General features: G+C 42.4%; 2 protein-coding genes and 1 long non-coding RNA gene across 7 annotated transcripts in view; 2 read left to right on the forward strand and 1 right to left on the reverse strand.

The window, feature by feature from the left end:
• SUPT7L (SPT7 like, STAGA complex subunit gamma) overlaps window positions 1-5,372 on the reverse strand; it is a 21,013-nt gene extending 15,641 nt beyond the window's left edge. The window contains exons 1-2 of one of the 5 annotated variants that reach the window (XM_043511620.1): window positions 5,243-5,372; window positions 3,925-4,526 (exon numbers count right to left, since the gene is read on the reverse strand). In XM_043511620.1, coding sequence (XP_043367555.1) covers window positions 3,925-4,337 — 413 coding nt within the window. In that variant the 5' untranslated portion in view covers window positions 4,338-4,526; window positions 5,243-5,372. Of the gene's footprint in view, window positions 1-1,183; window positions 1,219-3,924; window positions 4,553-4,990 lie in introns of those variants that run through there. The other 4 variants (XM_043511621.1, XM_038394466.2, XM_043511622.1 and 1 more) reach the window with 4 other exon arrangements.
• Window positions 375-1,319, forward strand: LOC119852769. Its single transcript, XR_005291815.1, has 2 exons — window positions 375-901; window positions 1,039-1,319. It is a non-coding gene; the product is annotated as an uncharacterized LOC119852769 (long non-coding RNA).
• Window positions 5,373-23,512, forward strand: part of LOC119852766 (solute carrier family 4 member 1 adaptor protein) — a 23,953-nt gene continuing 5,813 nt past the window's right edge. The window contains exons 1-12 of the mRNA XM_038394464.2: window positions 5,373-6,119; window positions 9,117-9,309; window positions 10,085-10,207; window positions 11,224-11,284; window positions 12,176-12,315; window positions 12,598-12,758; window positions 13,967-14,036; window positions 18,825-19,014; window positions 19,456-19,567; window positions 19,988-20,210; window positions 21,093-21,182; window positions 22,454-22,524. Of these exons, the coding sequence (XP_038250392.1) occupies window positions 5,559-6,119; window positions 9,117-9,309; window positions 10,085-10,207; window positions 11,224-11,284; window positions 12,176-12,315; window positions 12,598-12,758; window positions 13,967-14,036; window positions 18,825-19,014; window positions 19,456-19,567; window positions 19,988-20,210; window positions 21,093-21,182; window positions 22,454-22,524 (1,995 nt within the window). The 5' untranslated portion in view covers window positions 5,373-5,558. The remainder of the gene's footprint in view (window positions 6,120-9,116; window positions 9,310-10,084; window positions 10,208-11,223; window positions 11,285-12,175; window positions 12,316-12,597; window positions 12,759-13,966; window positions 14,037-18,824; window positions 19,015-19,455; window positions 19,568-19,987; window positions 20,211-21,092; window positions 21,183-22,453; window positions 22,525-23,512) is intronic.

Below are 23,512 nucleotides of genomic sequence, written 5' to 3' on the forward strand. Positions count from 1 at the left end.
CCAGCTAAGAAACCATCTACTGACAAGTGAGAAAAGGCATCTGAGATGCTTTGTGGGGAGAGGATGAGGGAGTAGATTGTGTCTCTTTTGAAGATGGTTCCATGGCAGTTGGAGGTAGACAGAGAGAAAACTAGCAGTCATGTTATGGTAGAAGTCTCCAGCTCAGACAGTAATTATAAGTCTGCTTGTGGTGGGGCAGCAGCCCCACCCCTATGAGAGATTGGGCTAGAGCAGGCCAGAGTGGCTGCGCAGACTGACAGCCAATCAGGGAGGGCCTGTGGGAGAGCCAATCAGGGCTGAGCAGGAGGTGGCCAATCAGGGCCAGGGCTCAGCCCTATATAAAGGCTGCCCAGGAGAGGCCTAGGCAGTCTTTCCCAAACCTTCAAGGGAGAAGGTCTGTCTTGTGATGTCATGTCTTGGGGGAGCTGAGGAGAGCTGCTGCAGGCCCTGACTGGAAGGGCCTAGAGGGTGTGAGGGGAATTAACCCAGGGAGACTAGATGAGCAAGAGATGAGAAGGAGGGCAGGGAGGCTGCTACTAGAGGGTCCCTGGTCCAGGGCCCAGAGTAGCAGGTGGGCCTGGGTTTCCCCTCACATTGCGTGCACCTGGCTGACTGCAATGTGCCCCACACGTGAGAGGCTAGACTTCAGGTTGTGGTTGGCCAATGCAGCAGGAGCGAGCAGAAAGACTGTTGTTAAAAGCCCCGCCCCTGGAAGGGGGTGAGGATGGACTAAGGGGCACTGTCAGAGGGCAGTGACCAGAAGCGGAAATTGCCGAGCAGGGAGCAACGTGGGTCTGGATACCAGTGGGGGAGCAGATGACGGATGGGATACCGCTGGCAGAGGGCACCCTGCAGAGGACAGAGCTAATTCCCAGATGTGCCAGCGGGAGGTGCTATGGTGGTGAGTCCCAACCCTGTCACACTGCTGTACATTAAACTTTCAATCCTGAGAACTTAACCCTCTGTTTTCAGTTCCTACAGCAAAGAAAACCTTCTGGTCTTTCTTTTTTAAGTGTATACACACTCTGTTTCCTCTAGAATGAGTGTTTTTACAGTGGATAAAGGAACTGGAATAGTTCAGTCAACCAATTAGTCTGATACTACGTCTCTGCCAGTGGAACACAATGGATGCTTCAGAGGAAAACATAAAAGCCAACTGTATCATAAGGAGGAAAAGACTTACCCATCTCTGTTTATGATCATCTTGCCCATTGAAGAGGAATGAGGGCTGACAACCTTTGTACTTTTATTCTAGGTAGTGTAACTGCAGCTGCTATTTTTATTCACATAATATGTCTATATAACAGAGGATTTTTCTCTGTTCTAGCCTACAACAGAATAAAAGCATACACTACAGGGACCTTCAAGTTCCTGTTCTGTACGAGTTTAAAACGGTTTAATCTGTGAGGCACACAATTAAACCATGTTTTGCATTAAACTCCAAATTCACCACATCCCATTAAAAACTCCCTCACATGTCACTCCCAAGTTGCACTGCACCAATTTTTCACAATTCTGTCCTTAAGCTTTCCCAGGTGGCTAACTACTATAAATATTTCCCTAGACCATCCTCAATGACTGCAGTAGACAAGGAGAGGGTTGGGGTTCTGTTTTTATCAATCTTAATTACTCTAAACATGAAAGGGATTTACATTTGTCTAAACCAAAGTGAAATTTGATCAAAAACATTTTTAACTTTTACACTGAAAGCTCAACTAAAAAAAAGCTTAACTCCTCTGTGAAATGAAAGAAGTTAGCTATGCAAACTGCATGCAAAATCAAACCAGATCCAAGTAAACCTCACTTGACCTCTCATCTTAGGTACCTGGGGAGCTCTGAAAAAGGAAGTCAGTAGGGCAAATGCATTAATTGCATCTAATGGTTAAACTACATGACTACAAGTCATGATCTAGGCTCTGTTGGGAACATGAGGTTTTTTTTGAGTGACCTTGGACAAGCTACTTCACCCATATGCCTCTGTTTCCCATTTGTAAAACAGGGATGATGCCCGTTTTTGCAAGAGTACTGCAAGACTTGAATCACTGATATTTATAAACCATGAGGACGTAAGGCACCATACTGAAGTAAACATTACTATTACTATTTTAACTTGATATAAACAACGAAACTGTTTTCTGATGTAGTTCACTTTCCCAATCTTATCTTTATCCAGCTGACCTTTTCTTCTTTACAAGATGATGATGTTCTTTCAAAGAGATATTGAAATAGTGCCCCAACGTAGTGTATGGAGGGCACTGCATTATTACAGCTAGGACTTCAGTTCACTAGCAATTTAAAAAAATGGCTTTGGGTTGAACCAAAAATTGTTTTTAATTTTCAGCAAATCCAACCATTAAAAAAAAAAATCAGTTAGGAGCCAAACAAATTGTTTGGTTTCAGCAAAATCAAAATATTTTAATTTAGACCATTTTAAAGATTTGACTTTTAATTTTTTCAAATAAAAAAACCACAATATTATTCTGAAGATGTCAAAACTTTTTTTTAAACCAAACAATTTGACACAATCTATACAAATTGGAAAAACATTTTGGTGTTGCTAAATCTGCATTTCTCACTGAAAAAAGTTTTGGCTGAAAATTGTCACCCAGCTCTACTTTCAAGTAAGACAAAGTAGAATTCTTAGTTATTTGTGGTCATTAAAGATCCCACAGCAGGAGTAGGAAGGGTGTTAACCCTAGGGTCCTATCCCCTATTTCAATAGAAGTTATTCTCTCCTACAACATGTATGGAGTGGCTGCTATCTTATTCCACCTAAGAGCATACTGTATTATAATGGTGAGAGAGTGATCTCTGTAAATAAAACTATCCAGTCTGTAAAGCACCTCAGCATCCTGTAGAAAAAGCAAAAAGAGAGTACTTGTGGCACCTTAAAGACTAACAAATTTATTTGAGCATAAGCTTTCGTGAGCTACAGCTCGCTTCATCGGATGCATTCAGTGGAAAATACAGTGGGGAGATGGTCAGTGTATTTTCCACTGAATGCATCCAGTGAAGTGAGCTGTAGCTCACGAAAGCTTATGCTCAAATAATTTGTTAGTCTCTAAGGTGCCACAAGTACTCCTTTTTCTTTTTGCGAATACAGACTAACACAGCTGCTACAGTGAAACCTGTAAAAAAAAAAAAAAAAAAAAAAAAAAGAAAAAAAAAAACACCACTTTCTCTTGTTAATGTAGTGCTGGCAAAATAAAGATTGCTCTTGGAAAACCCCAGAGACTGGACCCCTATTATTTACCCCAAAAGAACAGATAGAGCAGAAGCAATACAAGTTTCCTACAAACTTTCTCTCTGTTGGAAAAGCCAGTTTTAGGGAGAAGGTAATTCAGTGTCCATAACTATACAATTCTAGACCTCTCTGCTGAGATTATCAAGAACAATGCCAACTGTGGTGCAGGGAAGCTTATGTTGTGTAGCCATTAGGAACTGAAGGGTAACCATCAACTACTTTCATCATTACAGGCCACTGAACAGCCAAATGGTCACATTTGAGGCTTATAGACTTTCAGCCATTATGAAACTAAACTGGATTTGAAGCAGCAACTGGATTTAAATGAGGAATCTAAAGATGAAAGACTATCTCCCATGACAACCAATAATTGAACTTCTACTGCTCCTTCCATCAGATGTCAAAACACATTTATAAACACTAAGCCATACCCTGCTGAGACACAAATCAGAACTGCTAACCGCATTTTACAGATAGGAAACAAATACACAGACTAGTAGAATTCAGGATTTTTGACCTTAGTCTCCTTCTCTAATCACTATACCTTAGTCTCCCTCCCTCCTTAATGATCCTCTGAGACAGCCACTCCCCAAAAAAGGATCTATCTAACTGACTCTGTACATATAAAGTTGCCTGACTTCACTGCAGCAGAGACTTAATCCAATGTGACACCAACACACCTATAAAAGTCGCTCTCTGGGTCACTGTGCCTTAGCTGAAATGGCATTTTGGGGGTTTTGCTATCCAGAGGAAGCAGGTCATCAGGGAGAGGTGGGGAGACAGGACAGGATGGCAGAGGCTCGCTCTCATCCATCTTTATGCCCTCTACTTGCTGCTGGTTCTGGGCCTGAGCCATGGCAATGAGGCTGCGCAGCCGTCTGTTGTGCTGGATGAGCTGAATGGTGTGAATGGTGAGGCTACAGGGCTCCGAGGGGATGTCCAGCATGGTGGGTGGCCTGGGCTTGTTTGCAGAGGGCTGATGTAATGGAGGATCCTGAACTTCCACAGTGCGAAACTCACGCTGAAGTAAATCAAAGGAGCTACGGTTGGCCTGATTGGTCGACACGGGAATCTCACCCCAATATCGCAGCATTTTGTCACAAATAAGGTATAGTGCCTAAAGTAACAGAGAAAGACTTTTGAGGAGACAGTGGGCTTTTGATAGAAGAAACAAAGGAGTTAGGAAACTCCAAGCACCCTTCCAGTTATCAACAGCAAAAACTTCTCATTCAAGGACATGCTGAGAAGATGATCTTCAGAACACGTGCAAGATGGTGCTGTTCTTAAGAGATTACATGGCTGCTACTCCTAGAGAAAAAGAAAGTCGGATGTAAGGTTGTTTCACATTTATAATGCAGACTTTAGTTCTCCCTGACCTAAAGAAAGAATTCACAGAAGAACTGACAACCCAATCTGCCCTGTCTCGGGGAAATTTCAGAAGTTTACAAGTTCAGTGAGTCCCAAATCCATTGTGTGTATGGAATTAGCTTCTGGGGTGTTTGGTGATCAGTCATCTGAGCGCTCCACCTCGATCTTTCTTCGGTAAACCAGAGCCGTAAGAACTGGGAACAAACCATATGGCTTCCTGCCTCAGTTTACTCCCCCACGCAGCAGGCGGGGTTGGTCTATAACACCCGCAGGAGACGGGAGCCCCAGGCTGGGGGCAGAGGCACGAAGTATTATTCCCAGCAGCGCCTTGCACTTGTGCAGCGCTTTCCCCCGCAGGCTCCCACGGGCTTTCCAGACCTTAGGGAAGCCGGGCCCCTCACGCGGCTGCACCGTGCTGGGGGTGGCAGCCCCCACTGGCCGAGAGGAGCCGGACCAGGGCCGCGCAACGAGTCAGTGGCGAAGCCGGGAGCGGCCCCCTGAGCGCTGCGGCCCGGCTGGAGGGGAGTCAGGGAGCGGAGCCGCCACCGGCTCGGGGCCCGGAGGTCAGGCTCAGCCCTGCGCGGAGCACAGGGGGAGGGGCCGGGGCAGAGGATCCCGCCCCGCCCTTACCGAGCCCCGGCCCGCAGCAGACGCCGGCAGCCTCCCGCTGTGGACACCCCGCAACAGAAGGACTCCGCCAGCCGCTGACCTCTGACCCGGATGCAAAGGATGTTCCGCTGCCGGAAATGGCCCCCCGGAGGCCCGCGCGGCCTGGAGGGTGGGGGTGTCCGCCGCGCTCTTCCTCCCGCTTCTTGTTTGGTTCCGGGGCTCTGAGCCCTTGCGGTGCTGAGACGTGGGCGGAACCCGAGCTGCCGGGGGAGCAAGTTTCCGGGGGGGGTCGGTGTCGCGGGGACCCGCTAGGCTGGCGGCGGCCGAGCCCCGAAGGATGGAGCCGGTGGCCGAGGGACCCGATTTCGGGGCCTTCAAGAGACCGGCGCTGCCGCCGGCGGTCCCGCTCCGCGGCGAGGAGGTGGGCGCCGCTCCCCGGGACGCCGAGGGGGAAGCGGCGGGTGAGGAGCCGCCAGCGGAGAGCCCGCCCCAGCCCCGGGAGCGGAGCTCGGCCCCGGGCCCCCTCCCCGCCGCGGCCCCGCAGCCCCGCTACCAGGAGCCGCCGTGGGGCACCTGCCCCCCGGCCGAGGCCGGCTACGGCCTGGAGACCCTGAAGGGCGGCGTCATCGTGGGCACCCTGCGCTTGGAGGGCAGGAGCTGGTTCCTGGTGGGGCGGCTGCCGGGCTGCGCCCTGGCCCTGGAGCACCCGTCCGTGTCGCGGCACCACGCCGTGCTGCAGTACCGCGGCCAGGCCCAGGCCGGCTTCTACGTCTACGACCTGGACAGCACCCACGGCACCTTCCTCAACAAGGCCCGGCTCCCGCCCCGCACCTACTGCCGGGTGCGCGTGGGCCACGCGCTGCGCTTCGGGGGCAGCTCCCGCCTCTTCGTGCTGCAGGTGGGTGCGGAGCCGGGGGCGCCGAGAGCCATTGACCCAAACGGTAAACCCTGTATAGGATGGGAACCACTTCAAGCCAGGGAGTGCAGCGGCACCTCTAGTTCCAGCCCTATGGTACGGGGGGGGGGGGTTTCTGTGAGCTGTAAGCCCCCAAAACTGTCCCCAGGCAGCACCAAAAATGCCTCTGAAAGCGTAGCTGCACTTTTCAGTGATGTGCAGAGTACAGACTGTGTGCCCAGTTAGCACAGGGATTAGTTAACAGCAGCATAGGCAGTGCTTAAGGGAATAGAGCAAACTTCCATAAGTACCTGAACCTAGGTATGTGGCCTGCAGGACTCTACCCACCCAAAGCATGCCCCTCGGGTCTATGCTGCTATTGTTAGCTCCGTAGCATCCTACCGCCACTTGTAGCTACGCACCATCTGACAAGCATGGATGTAACCTGCCTTTCACTGTAGCGGGTACTCATTCATATGGTTCCTGTGCTCTACATGCTGCCCTAAGTGTACACAGAGTCTGACTCTCACTCTTTGCAGTTACAGCTGTGTCAAACCCATGTGTTCAGAAATCATGAGTTAAAATTCATGATTTTGAACAAGTATTTCAGAGTCTCTTCTGGTTTCTCAGCATTTACTGTGCACGAGGGTCACATTTTCAGGCTTGGCTTTGCAACTGTGAAGGCAAGAAACTCACATTTTAAAAAAGCTGAGAGTCTCTCACGTTCACGTGATTCCAGGAACTGGAGCATTAAGAATGCACTAGTCATTGTAAAAACATAGGAACGGCCTTACTGGGTCAGACCAAAGGTCCATCTAGCCCAGTACCCTTTTTTCCAACAGTGGCCAGAGGGAATGAATGGAAAAGGTAATCATCAAGTGATCCATCCCCTGTCGCCCATTCCTAGCTTCTGGCAACAGAGGCTAGGGACACCATCCCTGTCCATCCTGGCTAATAATCATTGATGAACCTATTCTCCATGAACTTATCTAGTTCTTATTGGAATCTCATTATAATCTTGGCCTTCACAACATCCTCTGGCAAAGAATGCACAGATTGACTGTGCGTTGTGTGAAGAAATACTTCTTTTTGTTTGTTTAAATCTGCTGCCTATTAATTTCATTTGGTGACCTCTAGTTCTTGTGCAGGGGTTCTCAGACTGGGGTTCGTGAGCTGTCAGCTTCCACCCCAAACCCCGCTTTGCATCCAGCATTTATAATGGTGTTATAAATTAAAAATGCTTTTTTATATATTTAAGGGTGGGTCACACAGAGGCTTGCTATGTGAAAGGGGTCACCAGTACACAAGTTTGAGAACTACTATTCTTGTGTTATGAGAAGGAGTAAATAACACTTCCTTAATTACTTTCTCCACTTTCTCTACCCAATTCATGATTTTATAGACCTCTATCGTATCCCCCTTAGTCATCTCTTTTTCCAAGCTGAAAAGTCCAAATCTTATTAATCGCTCCTCATGTGGTAGCTGGGCCGTACCCCTAATTATTTTTGTTGCCCTTTTCTGAACCTTTTCTAATTCTAATATATCTTTTTTGAGATGGGGTGACCACATCTGCATGTACTATTCAAGATGTGAGCGTACCAGGGATTTATATAGACGCAATATAATATTTTCTGTCTTATCTATCCCTTTCTTAATGATTCACTTTTTTGACTGCCGTTGTGCATTGACTGGATGTTTTCAGGGAACTATCCAAAACGACTCCAAGATCTCTTTCTTGAGTGGTAACAACTAAGTTAGACCCCATCATTTGATATGTATAGTTGGAATTATGTTTTCCAATGTGCATTACTTTTCATTTATCACCTTTCAGTTTCATCTACCATTTTGTTGCCCAGTCACCCAGTTTTGTGAGAACCTTTTGTAGCTCTTCACAGTCTGCTTGGGACTTAACTATCTTGAGTAGTTTTGTATTGTTTGCAGATTTTGCCATCTCAGTGTTTACCCCTTGTAAAAGCTATGATAAAGTTGCAAGAGTTGGCAACCCTGAAATTGACCAGCTTTCAAACTGACAGCATCCTTTTAAGGACACTATTTCATGTAGCTCAACTTCCTTATTCAGCAACTTAAGAAAATAGGTTAGACTTGTAGGAAAGGGGAAAAATTTGATTCACCACCTGTAAAAATACTCTGTGATTGGCTTGGTTGATTATTAACTGGAAAAAAGAATCGCCTTCTGAAGCATAATGTACCTGTCACTGCTCAGAAATGGAGCATCAAACTAGATGGAACATTTGTGGTGGTGTTGTTTTATTATTTGTTTTCTCCAAAGTGACAAGTTAGCTATATGGTCCTGTAGTGTAGATTGCAAGAGGAGTACCTTTGTTGTCTTCATTGTATGTTTAATTCCTCCAGCAAGATATGGAATGAAAGAATTGGATGCATATCTTGGAAAGTTGCATTTTTGCAGAAAAGCTTGCATGTGCTCCTTTGGCAAATGCAGACTTTATGAAACTAATCTAAATTAAAAAATCAAATTTAAGAGTTAAAATCTGTTTTGTTGGGGGGAGGGTTATGTTAAAAGAAAAGGGAACTAAAGCAATCAGTTTCATTTTGAATTCTAGTTTAGCAGTATGATATTTCTAGGAGTTAAAACACTAATGCCTAACAGTCCAGGAAAATTTTTATTAAAAGTAGTGATAACGGGCTCTTTTGAGGCCCTCAAAGCACCTCATACTTAAACACACCCTTGTGAATTAAAGAATATATAGGGGGTCACCTGTCCTACCATTAAAATGCCGCCACATCTTGAATCAAACGCTGCATCTGTAATGCTGCTTGTCTGTAGACAGGAAATGAAAACTACTGTGTCCGGTATCAAGGGATTTAGGGTTGTGGAATACAATAGGTAAACTGAACTTTTTATTTAAAAAAAAGGAAAGAGAGATTGACAGTATCATAGAATAATATGCTTTTCTGTTACAAAATGGTATCTTTTCCAGATGCACTCTTTAAAGATATTGCCTGTGTCTTATGCTGCAGGGACCTGAGGAGGATCAAGAGTCTGAGTCTGAACTAACTGTGACTCAGCTGAAGGCTCTGCGCAAGCAGCAACAGGCAAAGCTAGAGAAGACAATGTTAGGCGAAGACTCAGATGAAGATGAGCAAGAAGAAAAAGAAGAGAAAAGAAATGAGAGCGGTCAGAGTAATGATATGAGTTGCTCATGGGGAATGGGTAAGAGATATATTATACCTCTGAATGAAGTTGCTAAAATAAGAGCTAAAATCTTTTGAGCAAAAATTAGATAGATGAAAACTAAGCATTGAATTCCAGCTTCAGTGTTGTATTATTGTGAGATAATTTTTTGAAGAGAAAAATCATTTTCTTTTTATAAAAAGGATTGCTGATGTAAGTAAGTTTATGTGTGGAAGAGGCAGAAGGAGATCTATGCCCAAACAAAAAACACAACTTTAAGGGTCTGACTTCAAACCAAAAAGGCAAGAAACTAAGAATTGAAGTTTATGGTCTGTCCTTAACTTCTGCTATGTTGTGTATATTATTGCAGCAAATGTAGTGTATACAGTTTCTGGAGACCACTACATAGTGAAGTTAGCCCTAACTGAATTCTTTGCATCTGTGTGTTTGTTTGGCAGTAGGGTTGAGTTTTCTAATTTTTGTGGTTTAATTCTCAAGAAAACCAAACCTCTCAAGTCAGCATATGAGAGCTGACAAAGTGGACCATAATTTTAAATAGCTAAAGTTCCGATACTTTAAGTATGTCTTAAAATGATAAACTACTATTATATACTTAACCTGACTAGCAAAAGGCAGGTGAATCTGTGAGGGTAACTTATCAAAAGAATGTAAAAGTTAAGCAAAACTTGTTATACAGGGGGTTTTCTGAATTGTGGCTCATATTTTTCACACTGATGAATGCTGAATTTTACTTGCATCTCTTCCCAACCTCCTTTCCTATTTCATCTGCACTTCTGTGCATGCTTTCCTCCAGGCGAAGACGCCGAGGAAGATGAAGTTGAGGAAAATCCTATTGCCATAGAGTTTCAGGAGGAGCAAGAAGCCTTTTATTTGAAGGACCCTAGGAAGGCCCTGCAGGGTTTCTTTGACAGGGAAGGTATGTGTATTGTGTCTGTCCTTTGTCAGCTGAGCATTTCCCGATGGTGATGCCATAAAGTGTTTCTTCACACAACGCACAGGCCAAGACTATAACAAGAACTAGGTAAGTTAATAAGAACTAGGTAAGTTAATGGAGGATAGGTCCATGAATGGCTATTAGCCGGGATGGGTAAGGATGGTGTTCCTAGCTTCTGTTTGCCAGGAGCTGGGAATGAGCGACAGGGGATGGATCACTTGATGATTACCTGTTCTGTTCATTTCCTCTGAAGCACCTGGCATTGGCCACTGTTGGAAGACAGGCTACTGGGCTAGATGGACATTTGTTCTGACCCAGTATGGCTGTTCTTATATTCTGAGTTCAAACTTTGTTCTTGGCTCCCAGGCTGGGAATTGTGTAAGCACCTTGCATCATTCTTGAGTGACACCCTTTCTACAACCAACTCTCAAAAGTAATGTTTAAGAGATCCAGAGGCTTCATAGTTCAGACCCATCTGGGGGTCGGTGGTTATGATATGAGGCTTTATAGGAAAGTATTATAGAGCAGCAAAAACAGAAGGCAGTGACAACTTGACGTCAATTTAAAATCATTGCTGGTAAAGTATGCAGATGACTCAAATATTGTTGGGGTGTTAAATGATGACTGCTTGCTTCTACAGAGAGATCAGGATCTCATTGTAAGCTTGGCTCCCTTTAACAGCATATGTTTTAATACAAGAAAATGTAAGGTCACAAACGATGAACCAAGAATATGGGTTGCTCTTAGGATGTGGGGAACTGTGTTTGGGAAAGTCATGACTCAGAAAAGAACTTAAGGTCACAGTGGATAACCAACTGCCCAGGATGTTATGGTGGCTAAGAGCAAGTCCAATCTGTTGATGTATAAGCAGGGGAGTATCAAGCACAAAAGGGGTTATTTTCCTTTAATCCTCGCTATTGTCCTCTACCACAAGTAGTGGTTGTTGGTTACTACAATGTGGGCGGCTGCATCAACTTTTTTCTTTATTTCCTGTACAGGAGAAGAACTAGAGTATGAATATGATGACCATGGACACAATACTTGGCTCTGCAGGGTTAAGTAGGTATACTATGCATTGACTTTCTGAAATTAGATGTTTGTTTCATAAGCAGAAGCGGATAGTCATTTGTTTGATTGGTACATCTGCAGCTGAGACCAAAATGAGATTAAGCTTAAGCATTGAAATTGAAATAGAAGGATGATGGATGGATCATTATCCAGTTTAGTGTCTGTACTCTTTCCCCAAGTCTTTCTTGCTTATCTATTTTCCATCCTCCAGGAACATCAAATTGTGACAACTCTTTCAATTGTCCCTGCTATGAGAGCGACAACAATTTGAAATATTATGTGAGGAAGAATTTAGCTAGCAGTATCTCACAAACTAATGGAAATAGAAATTCATGCTTTATAGTATTTGAAATCTCATTCCTTTCTTTCAGATGGTATAAAACAGTGGTTTCTAGCTTCAAAGGCTCTTCAGAGAGGCCACTAACATCATGTTGGTGTTGGGGAGGGGAAAGCAAGATAGTAATTGGAATGACGTGACATTTAAGGTCTGATAGCTTATGACCAAATAGAATAGCTTGGAATGGCTTATACCATTTTGAGAATCTCTGCTCCAGTATGGCATAATGTTAATTTCTAGCATTGGTAATTCGCAGGACAAGGGTGCTTAAAAGTACTTTGGGGCCTAAATTAGTTCCTTTGGTTTGTCTGTGCTGTTTTGCTATGGCCTGGGATTGGATGTAGGAAGTCCTGTTCCTCAGGCTAGTTAAAGATTTGCCTGAAAGTTTTGTGGAAACTAACTGGTTTGACTAATGTAAAAAATTGTAACATGAAAATATTTACTGTAAAAGAGAATAGCGTGGGATGGAAAGAGTGATGTCCAACGTAAAGAACATAGGAGCCTAGTAGTGTCTCAGAGCTGTTCTGTAACTCTGAATTGAATAGGTTGCCTGTGGATGATGCATCAGGGAAGCAGCTGGTGGCAGAGGCTATCCATTCAGGAAAGAAAAAGGAAGCAATGATACAGTGCGCGCTAGAAGCTTGCCGAATACTGGATGCTAGAGGTGTGCTGCGGCAAGAGGCAGGTTGGTAACTGGTCACGTTCTTTGGTAGCTATTTAGAAGATGTTCTCTGAGGGGCGGCTTCTAGTTGCCGAGAAAGCTTGAGCCTGCTGCATATGCCTAGAGTGGATTTAAACAATCTTGCATTCTCCAGTGTATGTGTTACACATTTGGTCAATTATGTGGTACTAACTAGACTAGGTAGGCTTAAATCAATGATGTAGATGACTGGCTTCAAACTGTTCTCTTTTTCAGGAGCTTTTAACTCTTTTTTGCTTCCTTGCCATTCCCCCCCACCTTTCTCAGTATCCCGGAAAAGGAAAGCAAAGAACTGGGAAGAGGAGGACTTTTATGACAGTGATGATGACACCTTCCTTGACCGAACTGGGGTTGTTGAAAAGAAACGACTGAACAGAATGAAAAAAGCTGGGAAAATAGAAGAGAAGCCGGAGACTTTTGATTCACTGGTAAGAAGAACCTCAGGTTATCAGCCAGACAGGGCATTGTTAGCTTCAGGCTATAATCAGTCTTGCATACGCTGTTGCTGGAAAGAAAGATCAAAGGGATTTTAAATTGCTCTGTGTTAGACAGTGCTTTGATACCATCTCAGGCCTGTAATTACCAATTGATCAGCCTAGAGTGGAGTCAATAGGGCTCAGTGTCCATAGAACAAGAGACTTGGAGGGTTGAAGATTGGTGTTGGCGTATGCATGGAACCTTTTGACTCCAGCACAGGGTGGAAGTGCCAGAAAGCTGCTGCTACCAGCACTTCCGTAGCATGTGTGCACTTAGTTGGTGGTCCCAGTCTGAGTGAACACAGAAACTGCCACCGCTTTTGGTACAACTTAACTTCTACTAGCAGCCTCATCAAAAAGGAGGAGGACTGATTGTGCATGGAGAACAAGCCTTCTCATCATGGAACAGCTCCTGCTTAAGGTTGAGGTGTGTAGGGAAGGCAGTACTGCGGAAGTTTGCTCTGCTGCTGTCTCTGCTGTGCCTGCTCTGTGGATAGAGGACTTCAGTCCCCAGGCCAATCAGTCATCTGGCATGAGCCCTAAATTCTCACATACAAACTAGGGGAGGCAAGAGGAATTTGCAACTTCATTGATCAGAGCTGTGAAAATAATAATAAACTCAGCTAATGAGTTACCAGAAAGTAGTGCACACCCTATTCTAGGGAAATGTACTATATTGTGCTTGCCTGTGCAGTTTTTCTTCTGCTTGACAGGACAGGGCAGAGAGGTGGGTGAACTGAGTATCAGAACAAAGACACAAACAGTTTCAGGCCATCACAAAATAATTTCCAAGTGTTGAAAGTGCACATGGTACCTCCCAAAACAAGATGATCTGGTCCCTGCTTCAAAGACCATACAAACTGGATTGAACGTGGCTTGACAAGTTAGGGTCATACTCAGACAAGGAGGGTGAGAAGGAAGGACAAAGGTGACATTAATAGAACATGGTTACCCAGGCATGTGCACATCTTGATGCTTCAGGAGGAAAATGAGATGAGAAGTGGTTTAGGAGCAGAGTCAGTCCTTTGAGCCAGTAACCTCCTGGCCAAAGATCAGCAGTGTAAAGACAGGATAATGTGTAGAATATTGGTTTTAAGAATAACTTATTTTAAAAACATCTTTAAAATGAAAATGTTTTTTAATTGTGTGGCTCTTTGTAGGTTGCAAAGTTAAATGCAGCTGAAAAAGAACTTTCTGAGATAACAGAGAAGCTGAAGTTTTCAGGGAAAGGTAAGGCACCAAGTATCCCTGATTGAAGAGCTTTAGGGAACGCTGTGGAGGAGAGGGCAGAGTTTGTATACATGTCTTGCATATAGTTGCTAAATGAAAATGGAGGAGTGGAATCTAGAAGCAGGCATACTTGCAGGTCATTTTGCTCGCTATTGTTTCACACCAGTCCCAAAGAGAGTACCTAATCCAGTACACAGGATCAGACAGTAGACAATATAGGTGTAGTTACCCTGCATTTGTTGTTAATGAGTATCTTAACAGTACACAACATCTCAGGTAAGGGGAGGAGGGTGTACTAGCTAGATGAGTTTAACAAGGTAAACTAGTGCTCATCGGTGTTAACCATGTTTGTGAAACCAACCCTTTTGAAGATAATTCTTCCACAACCTCCAAATCCTTTTGCAGGAAACAAAAGACCAAAGGCTTCTGCAATTGCAGATGATCTCTATTCAGGTCATCATTGTCACTGCAGATGTAAAAGTTTAAAGGAAAGAAAAACTGAAAAGTACACAGTGAAAGTACTTGAAGTTTAGGACCCTGTGTCTGTCTGGTGAATTTGCATCTTGCTGCCACGTGAGGTCAGAGTTTGGGTTCCATCCTTGCTCTTCTGGCGTGGGCGAGGAGCCTCTTCTGGGTTGGGTGTGTGTAGTGTAGGGGAAAGCTACTGTCAGGTGAGATGGTCATATTCCATAACTCGAGTCAGGTCTAACCTTCCTCAAAGAGAGGAGCACTATAAGGCAAAGCTTTTGAGACTCTGTGAGGAATAGATTAGGGGATCCTAGAGAACTTTCACCAGTCCCCTCATCCCCTGCAAACATATTTGGAAACAAAAGGTTCTGTCTTCAGGGTTCCTTGTGGAATGACCCCTGAATATAGGTGTATGTAAATACATTAAATTTGTCTGCCAATAATGTGCTCTTGCATTTCATAGAGGTAGTTAAAAGGATGCTGTCACTCAAAAATCCTACTTCCATCTGCAAATTTTATACCTCCTTTTGTTTTGTTTTAGTAACTGCTATGGTTACTAGAATGAAAGATCAGAGGGAAAAGCATATTTTTGTCTTTTTTTTTTTTTTTTTCAGATTTACTTTGTGCATTTGACAGCACTTGTTGAGTAGTTCGCTATACTGCTTTCTAATGGTCAGTTGCATCACTCTCATGAGATGTAGCTGGGAGAGAGAAAATTATACTCTTCCACAGGCTCTGCAAGCAAGTAATTATTGTTAGCAACAACTGAAGGTGAAGAGGCAGCAGGCAGGTGCATTCCCAAGGACATTTAGTGGCATTGCTCTTGGACCTACTCAAAAGACCCTGATAATGCAGCAAGGAAATGCAAACTCTCCTCTCCTCTCTTTTTTTTTTTTTTAATCAAAAGGGAATTAAAAAATATATATATATCTTTAGTGAACAGCCTTTAAATTGTAAGCTGAATTTAAAAAAATTCAAATTGACTGCCTCTTTAAACAAAACAAATATTGGGCACATAAAAAGCCAACTAGAAAAAGTTGAGACAAAATGTACTTGTAGGCTATGTGTAATGTGGCCAGGTGTTATCTGTGGGAAGTGTACTTAGGTGTTTGTTTATACATTTTCTACCAGAAATAGTTTGCATAAGCAAAGGATGGGTCTTCCTTGTGTGAATAAGATTTCTCTGAGAATTGTAGAGTCTTCCAGGTAGTAATATATTTCAACTTATGGTAGCTATACTTTTATGTCTGCACGATATGGTCCGCTATTTCATTTTGGTAAACCACCCAATACCAGTGCCAGTTTTGATCAACAATTTTGTTTGTGGTCATATGTCCAGGACCATTGCTTGGAAAATCTATTTGAACCTGAAAGCATTTAGTACTGTTAATTCCAGCATGTCATGACTCACTGAGGTGGACATGAATCCTTTATAGCCCTGGAAAACTGGGAATGCCAGCATTTATTGATAGACCTGTCAGACTGCGAGGTATCAGACCTTACTTTGAAACAATACTGGGGCTACTTTGGTACCTCAGTTTAACAATGCTTTCCTGACATTGGGCCAGGATAGACTATAACTAGTCTTAGATCACTGGCAAGTCTATTTTAATCCTTGTATTGGCTGCTTGTTTTTTTTCCTTTGTAATTTAAATTGGTAGCTCACATTAACCATAGGTGCTGGACTACAGCTTCTGAGAGCATGTACACTAATGATAGGTGATTTTTATCATTGTATTGGTAGTCTGTCAATACTATTATAGGCGATAAGGTTGTGAAACCTTATCAAGCTTTGGCTTTCTCTAAGTCATTACGTGTCTGGCCTCTAAGGGCAGCACTCCAGAAAGATGGACTAGTGAGTGACAGGCTGAATTACTGTACCTCTTACCCAGCGCTTGTCAAAATTAAGTGGTTGTCAGAGCAACATCAATAGAGGTTTACAGATTGCTTCCTAAACTCATTTTGAATTACCTGTTGATGAGGAAGCTTGATAACTCTCTCATACTTCAGTGCAGCTGAATGAAAATCAAATACACAGAGATTTTCACTTTTATTTTTTGTTAGCGATGATGATGTTCTTCATGGACAAGCTGATAGTGAAGTAAATGGCCTTAGAGCTTTTGTCCATATAACGTAAAATACAATATCCATGATTAATCCTGCTCCTAGTGATGACTAATTTTCGTCTCCCCAGCAATTTTCTGTGCTATTGCAGATATCGCATTCTAAGAAAAAGACTGTGAACTGCATTTCATAGCCTGAGCTTGGGAAATCTGGTCCCTCAAGCAGCAGGGGGGTAGTGATTCCCTTTGTGATGCTGAGGTAATAGATCCTGCTGTTCATTTGCTCATCAGAGGACAGACTGGTTTGTCCAAAGCTGTATTTACCTGAGACATGGCTGTCCTCTGTAGTTGCCACCCAATGTTGAAACTTCCACATCCACTTACACATTGCTGAGTCTCTATTTTGAAATGGTGGCAGCACTTCAGGCAGAGACAACTAATTCATTCTACATTGGGGCAGGGTTGTATGTATCAATTTTCTGGGCTGGTCCGTTGTGCCCAACTTCAGGTCCAATCCTGTGAGGTGCTGAGCACCTAATTCCCATTGACTTCTTCAAGGTTTTTCCCAGGTCAGGATCTCTTTGAGTCTAGAGCATGCATATCTATTCACTGGCTTACTTTAAAGTTCAGATACTTAATCTGGTGGTATGCTAAATATCTCTCTAAGAATCCATCATATAGTGCAGAATGTGTGTAAATTTAGTATTAAAAGTGCTCTGAGTGTGTTTGTATATATCTATATACACACCTTTAATTCAAGGTTATTTTGTAGGCATCCTGCACATAAGGGCAAATATTGACATACGGTATCTCTGTCTTTTAAAAGATTCAAACACTCAGTTCGTGGGTAGCTTTTGTCCTGATTCACACTCAGTGTAAAGTTATTAATTATATATGAGAGAAACAGACTTAATGAGAGCTACTTTGGCTGGACTACTTACAATACATTTTTATTAATGTTGATATATCATCTTCCTAAGGGACATTAGGGCACATAGCATACCAAATAATAATTCCTTGCATCCTATTAACTAAGTGATCTTTGAGTAATTACTGTTACATGCTGCTACAGCTTTTGTGTGTGTGTTAAACTTGAAACTATATTTTGTTCTATATCAGAAATACCCAGTTTATGAACTGAGGCCTTTTATAAATGTTTGCATAACTAGAACAAATGCTTAATAGTTCCTTACAATCACTTTCAAAAATATACTCATCACAAAAAATTTAAACAAAGCCAAAAAAAAATCATCTTTAATTACATTCAACCAATTCTGATTTATAATTAAGGCTGAGTTAATTAGAAAGTTAAAATACTTAGGCCTGGCTTATAATTAGGGCAGATATTTAAAAATTTGCAATTTACATACAGACACACGTACATATCTACATGCACACCTAATCATACAGTTACAAAAATTTAAGTTTGCCTGAATTTTAGCATAGCGTATAATAGTAAAAATAAGGCAGAAGTTCTTACTGAACAACAAGGGCTCAGAAATTCTGGTAACACAGAATTAGTTCTCTTCATCGTCTGCCTCTGACATAACTCAGAGGATGCAAATTCTGTAGCATTGTCAAAATCCAAGAAAAGAACTTTTCTGATCCTTGCTAAGTCATGGGTTAGCAAGAAAAACCTGAGGCTCTAAAGCCTAATGAACCAAAATTTGAGGTGCAAAAGAAACAACTTTGTTACTACATGTATGGGAGGAATCAGCAATGTCTGCAAAGAGATGGACTCTCACCATCTGGGAGGTAAATAAAGGTATGGGAGGAAAAAAAACCCATACCTTTATTTTCCCAAATATAAATCAGCCTTCCCAATTAGAAAACATTGCCAAAGTAACAACAGTATATAAGGTTGTCTGAACAGGAGTCACAGATGAATTATATTTTATGTAAGATTGGAAATACTTACAGACTTCAATGGGGTGATTACTTAAATTAACATTCACAAATTCAGAAATGGGTTTACACAGACTAAAATGTATTGAATCAAATTAATCCTTAAGAGAACTCCATTGAATTCTTCCCCAGGGACAAATTTGGCCCATTATTTAGCTGAATGGTGAGAGTTTTGCACAGAGGGTGGTGTATTAGCTAGTTATCTGTCTTGGGTACTTGTATTGCCCCATTACACACTTCGCAATCTTCAAAGGTTAAATTTGGTGGGTATGAGACTCATCTTTTTTTTTTTTTTTTTTTTTTTTCCCTCCCCTCCCCGCCACCTTGTGTATTTTGCAATCATCTTGCCCAGCCCAATCCCAGCCGGCTTCTCAAGATTCCTTGGATGAGTTCATGACTGAAATAAAATCAGGCTGCTCCTTAGACAGCGTAATGAGGAAGAAGCTTCATTTGCGGTCCTTTGAATTGAGGAAAGAACAGCAGAGACTGAAAGGGTTAATAAAGATTGTTAAACCTGCAGAACTGCCAGAGTTGAAGCCACAGTGAGTCTACATCAGTAATCGTATATTATCCATATGAAATTGTGCTGTCCTGGCAAGTGAAATGCTGCCAAAACGTAGAAAGAGCAAAATATACAATGGGTACCACGTCCTATGGTACATCTGAGATGTCACTTTGGCGGGTCAGTGTGCCACTGACCCATAGCCGTGTCAAAGCGATGCTACAGAGAGATGCAGCAACAGTGGAGTTAAAGCAGTAAGATCAACACCTGCTTTGTGTGTGTGCACGTGTGCACACATACTGGTGTTTCTTAATAACATTTCATGCAGCAGCATCTCACAGCACAGGTTTGAGTTCTTGTTTCATAGCATCACTTTTGTTCCGCAAATGTTTCTGTTCTTAAATAGAAGAGATTGATGCTTGGGTATTTACTGTAGATTGTGCATTTGCGAATCGCTTTTCTTTGTATCTAATTTTGTTAGGACTGGGAGTCATGGTGTGGAAATAGAGAACAAGCCTAAAAAGCTAACACTGCCTCTCTTTGGTGCAATGAAAGGGGGAAGAAAATTCAAACTGAAAACTGGAAACCTAGGGGTAAGTTGGATGAAGAGACCAGTTTTCAGGTATTAGTTGCTTTCGTTTCCTTAGGTCATTGGCTTTCCCTTCACTTTTTCTATTCTTCTTGGCCTTTTAGTTAAATTCAAATGCACTATTGGTTTAATTCCCAATATGACTATCAAAAAAACTATGACCTGCTCTTCTGGGGACAATGACTGTATCTCTCTTCCTTCTTCTTTTTCACCTGCACTGATACCTTTCCTTAGGACAAAATAGCTCGTCATCCATTTGGTACTTCTTTCCTAGTTCTTCCTATGTGTGAACAAACATGCTTTGTCCTGTCTTGTCTGTCTGTGGCCATTCTGTATCAACCTGTCTATATATCTTAGGGTTTTTTATAGCACTCATCGTCAGATTACCTAAACACTGCTACATCAGTTTGCTTTTACGCCACAGAAGTTGTCTCTCAGACGTCCAGTTATCCCTGAAAGCTTGTTAAAAATGAAAGATGATGGGCCTGAAGTGGAGGAAGAAGAAGAGGATGAAGATAAGGAGCAGGAAATCAAAGCAGCAAATATCGAGACACAAAAAGCAGAGATGAAAATGGCAGGAGAAGAAGTAGAACAAGAGACTAGTCTTCCTGCCAGTTCTCCTAGCAAGAATGTGGAACCCACCCATGGTAAACAGTGACCACTTTTTCCCTTTTCCCTGCATTAGGTTATGCGAGTATAAATTACTGGATTTTTCAGAGTTGCCCAAAGCTCTGGAGGTTTGCTTCGCAGATGTTCATGTGACACTTTGCAGATTTCCTTTTCACAGCTTTGTGCTTATGAGTTCAGCATTCTGGGCACAAACAGATCCGGGAACCAAAGAGTTTCACCTGGTTTTGTATTTAAGCTGTGCACAACAGCAAATTTCCCATAGTTTTGGGATTAAAAAAAAAAAGACAAGAAAAAAATCTTTCTGTATTGTGGTGGGCCATATTGATAAACCAGTATGTGCAGCACTTGAGTGTCTTACAGTAACAAACTAGTACATGGCATTGTTGTAAAGGAACATAATTAAAAAGAAAACAGATTTCAGAGTAAGAAAACATTTGAAGGTTTGTAAACTGAAGAGGTAAAATATTTTAAAAGTCATAATGGCAGGATCTTGACACTGTCTGTATAGCTTATATCCAAATTCAAACCCTTTTGCATTCACCAACTTAGTGCATGTGAAAACTCAGCCATAACATTGCAGTAAGTTATTTTGTTCCCTCATATCTGCAACTCTACCTCCTTGCTTTAATGTATGGTATCATGTGCAAGATGGCCAAGTTGTTAGTTTAAACTGGCTCTGTGGATTAATTAAACTCCCTTCCCAATGTTGTATTGAAATAGTCTTTCTACGTTTAAACTTTTTAGGTGTTTAGAGAGGATTGTCCCTTTATTTGAATGTCAGTGCTGAAATGAATGCAGCTAAGTTTACTTTAGTATATTGTGTTTCAGTGATACTAGTGCTCTACTTCTTAGGATGCCTGATAAGTGTATTCTGTTGACTTTTTGGCTGTTTTCCCCAGGGATTGGTTTTCAGTCTCAGCCCATCAGCAATCAGTTAAAGATACCAGATAATGCATATAAGGTGGACCTATCACAAGAGAAGTCTCAAGGTGAGCAATGCAATGTTGGGCTCAGCAATTGTGCAGGAGATTATGGACTTAAAAATTTATTCAAAGGAGCTATTGTCTGTGCAAATTAGCAAAAGGAAACTGCATTGTCTAGCTTCTGAAGCAGGGAACTAGGAATCCAGGGGGTGTAAGAGCTATTTTCAACTCTGCCACAGTCTAAGTATGTGACTTCCGGGCAAGTCACTTCATCTCTGTATTTCAATTCTCCTCGCCCCTCCAAATCTATAAGGCGCTTTGAGTTCCTTGGATGAAAGACGCTATATAAATACAAAATTATTTTAGTGCAGAAGAGTGACAGCAGGATCTTGTGAGGAAGAACCAAGTATAAAAAATGATGCACTCTTTTTCTCCTCCTTGTCTTGTCTTAAGAGTTGGTCAGAGGGGAAGTGCATGTGAAGATCTGTGCCAATACAAATCTCAAGTACCATATGACAGTAGCATGCACTCTGAGCTGACCAAATGTCACCATGCATTTTACAAAAATCCATCTGATCCTCAAGATCAAAGCCTGACTTGGCATGCAAAACATTTGGAAGAGATCTGTATGAATTCTCTTACTCTTTTCTCCCACCCGACAGTCTATGGCAGCCTAAGATTCCTCAGGGAGACTTTCCTCTTATTGTCTTATAGGGGTGAATTTTGATGTCTGATGAAATTGAGATCTTGAGCCACTTAGGTTAAATGGCAGGAGAGTCAAGGCTATTCATCTTACATGCTCCCTCACTGTTCTCTTTCACTAACTGATATTCCTGTACCCAGAAAAGTGGCATTTTTGTATGTTGGTTCCATGTATTTCCTAAAGTAGCTTTCAGTCTTCATGGCCTAGAGGACAGACCCTTGATGGCTGAAGTCCAGGACACTTCCATGCTCCAGCTTCAAAATTGTATCCTCTTGTAATCTGCAGGGAGAAAATTGCTTGACTATTAGAATATATCATTATAGTAACTGCAGATAGAAAAGACCTATTAGATCCTAACCCCTTACAAGTGGATATATGGAGTGCCAGATAGAGGATTGAATACGTTACATTTAAGTGACAACTGTAGTTTATTTAATCTCAATAAATTTATAACAGTAGTATCCTGTTCAATAGATAAAAGAACTGAATTTTGGTTCAATAAGGTTAATGAATCATTTCCTTTGAGAGGTCTATTTTTAAGTGGGCCTTTTGTAAACTTATTTCTGATAGAGCTGCTGGCTCGTGATGTAGGAGCAATACCGTGTGCTATAAAACAGATCTTGTTTCTTCCCAGTGTCTGAGAGAGCGTGCAGGACATTTGAAGAGAGCCCCAAGAAAAAGACGAAAGTTAATGGCCCAAGCAGGGTAAGTAATGATACCTGAAGCTCTCTCACTCATATGAAGACAGTCCCTGTCCCAAGAAGTCAACAATCTAATTTAAAAGATTCCCTCTGAGTGAAATGGGTTGGTAACTTGGTTGGAGTACAGCTTTGTGACAGTGATGTCTTTTCCATGGTGTGTGAGACTAGTCTTCTAATACACTACTGCTGCAGCAGGCATAGAGAGCTATTACAAGTCACCGAGGAGTGTGCCTGCTGAGAAGCTATGAGCTAGCATTTCAGGAATGACAGAGCTTCATAAAAGCTACAGTCAAACTAGACCACCAGTCCATTCAACAAAGCTTCCTTTCCAACTGTATCGCTAACACTTTGTGCTGTGTCACAGTGATGTGATATCTCATTCGCTTGTATGTGCTCCAACTTGCCATAAAAATTGGCATGCTCCAATGCCCAGTCCTGTGACTGCAGAGCTTTCTTGTGGATTAGCGTGGGATGTTGTACGTACTGGCTTATGCAGCAAAAGTCTTAGTCTGGAAAACTGATACTGTTGGACAAAAACCTGGGGGCCACCTCTGTAATCCACATGTCTTGTCTTTAATATAACTTCATACTTTTGGGAGTTGTGGAAAGGGGCCATTGTTAGTGCTGTGGAATTTATTGTAACTGGGAGCCAAGGTGTAAGTGGCCTTCAGTGCATTCACAAGGAGGATAGAGTTTTTTCTAGGATAAAAATCTGTAAGGGATATGAACCCTCCATGTTTTGGGGCATAAAGATAACCACTTCTGCCGGGGGTTAGAAAGAACCTTTTCCTGGGGGCTTATTACTGCATAATTTAGCATCATGGGGGCTTATACCTTTCTCTAAACTATCTGGTACTGACCATTGTTGGAGACAGGGTACTGGACTAGATGGACTACAAGTTTATCCAGTGTGGCAATTTCTACGCAGCACATTCTGGTTGTAGGCTTTGTAATTGATAGAATGCTTGCAAATACACTGCATCATGTAGCAA

This window comes from Dermochelys coriacea, chromosome 3 (genome assembly GCF_009764565.3).
Source record: "Dermochelys coriacea isolate rDerCor1 chromosome 3, rDerCor1.pri.v4, whole genome shotgun sequence".
Lineage (NCBI taxonomy): Eukaryota > Metazoa > Chordata > Testudines > Dermochelyidae > Dermochelys > Dermochelys coriacea.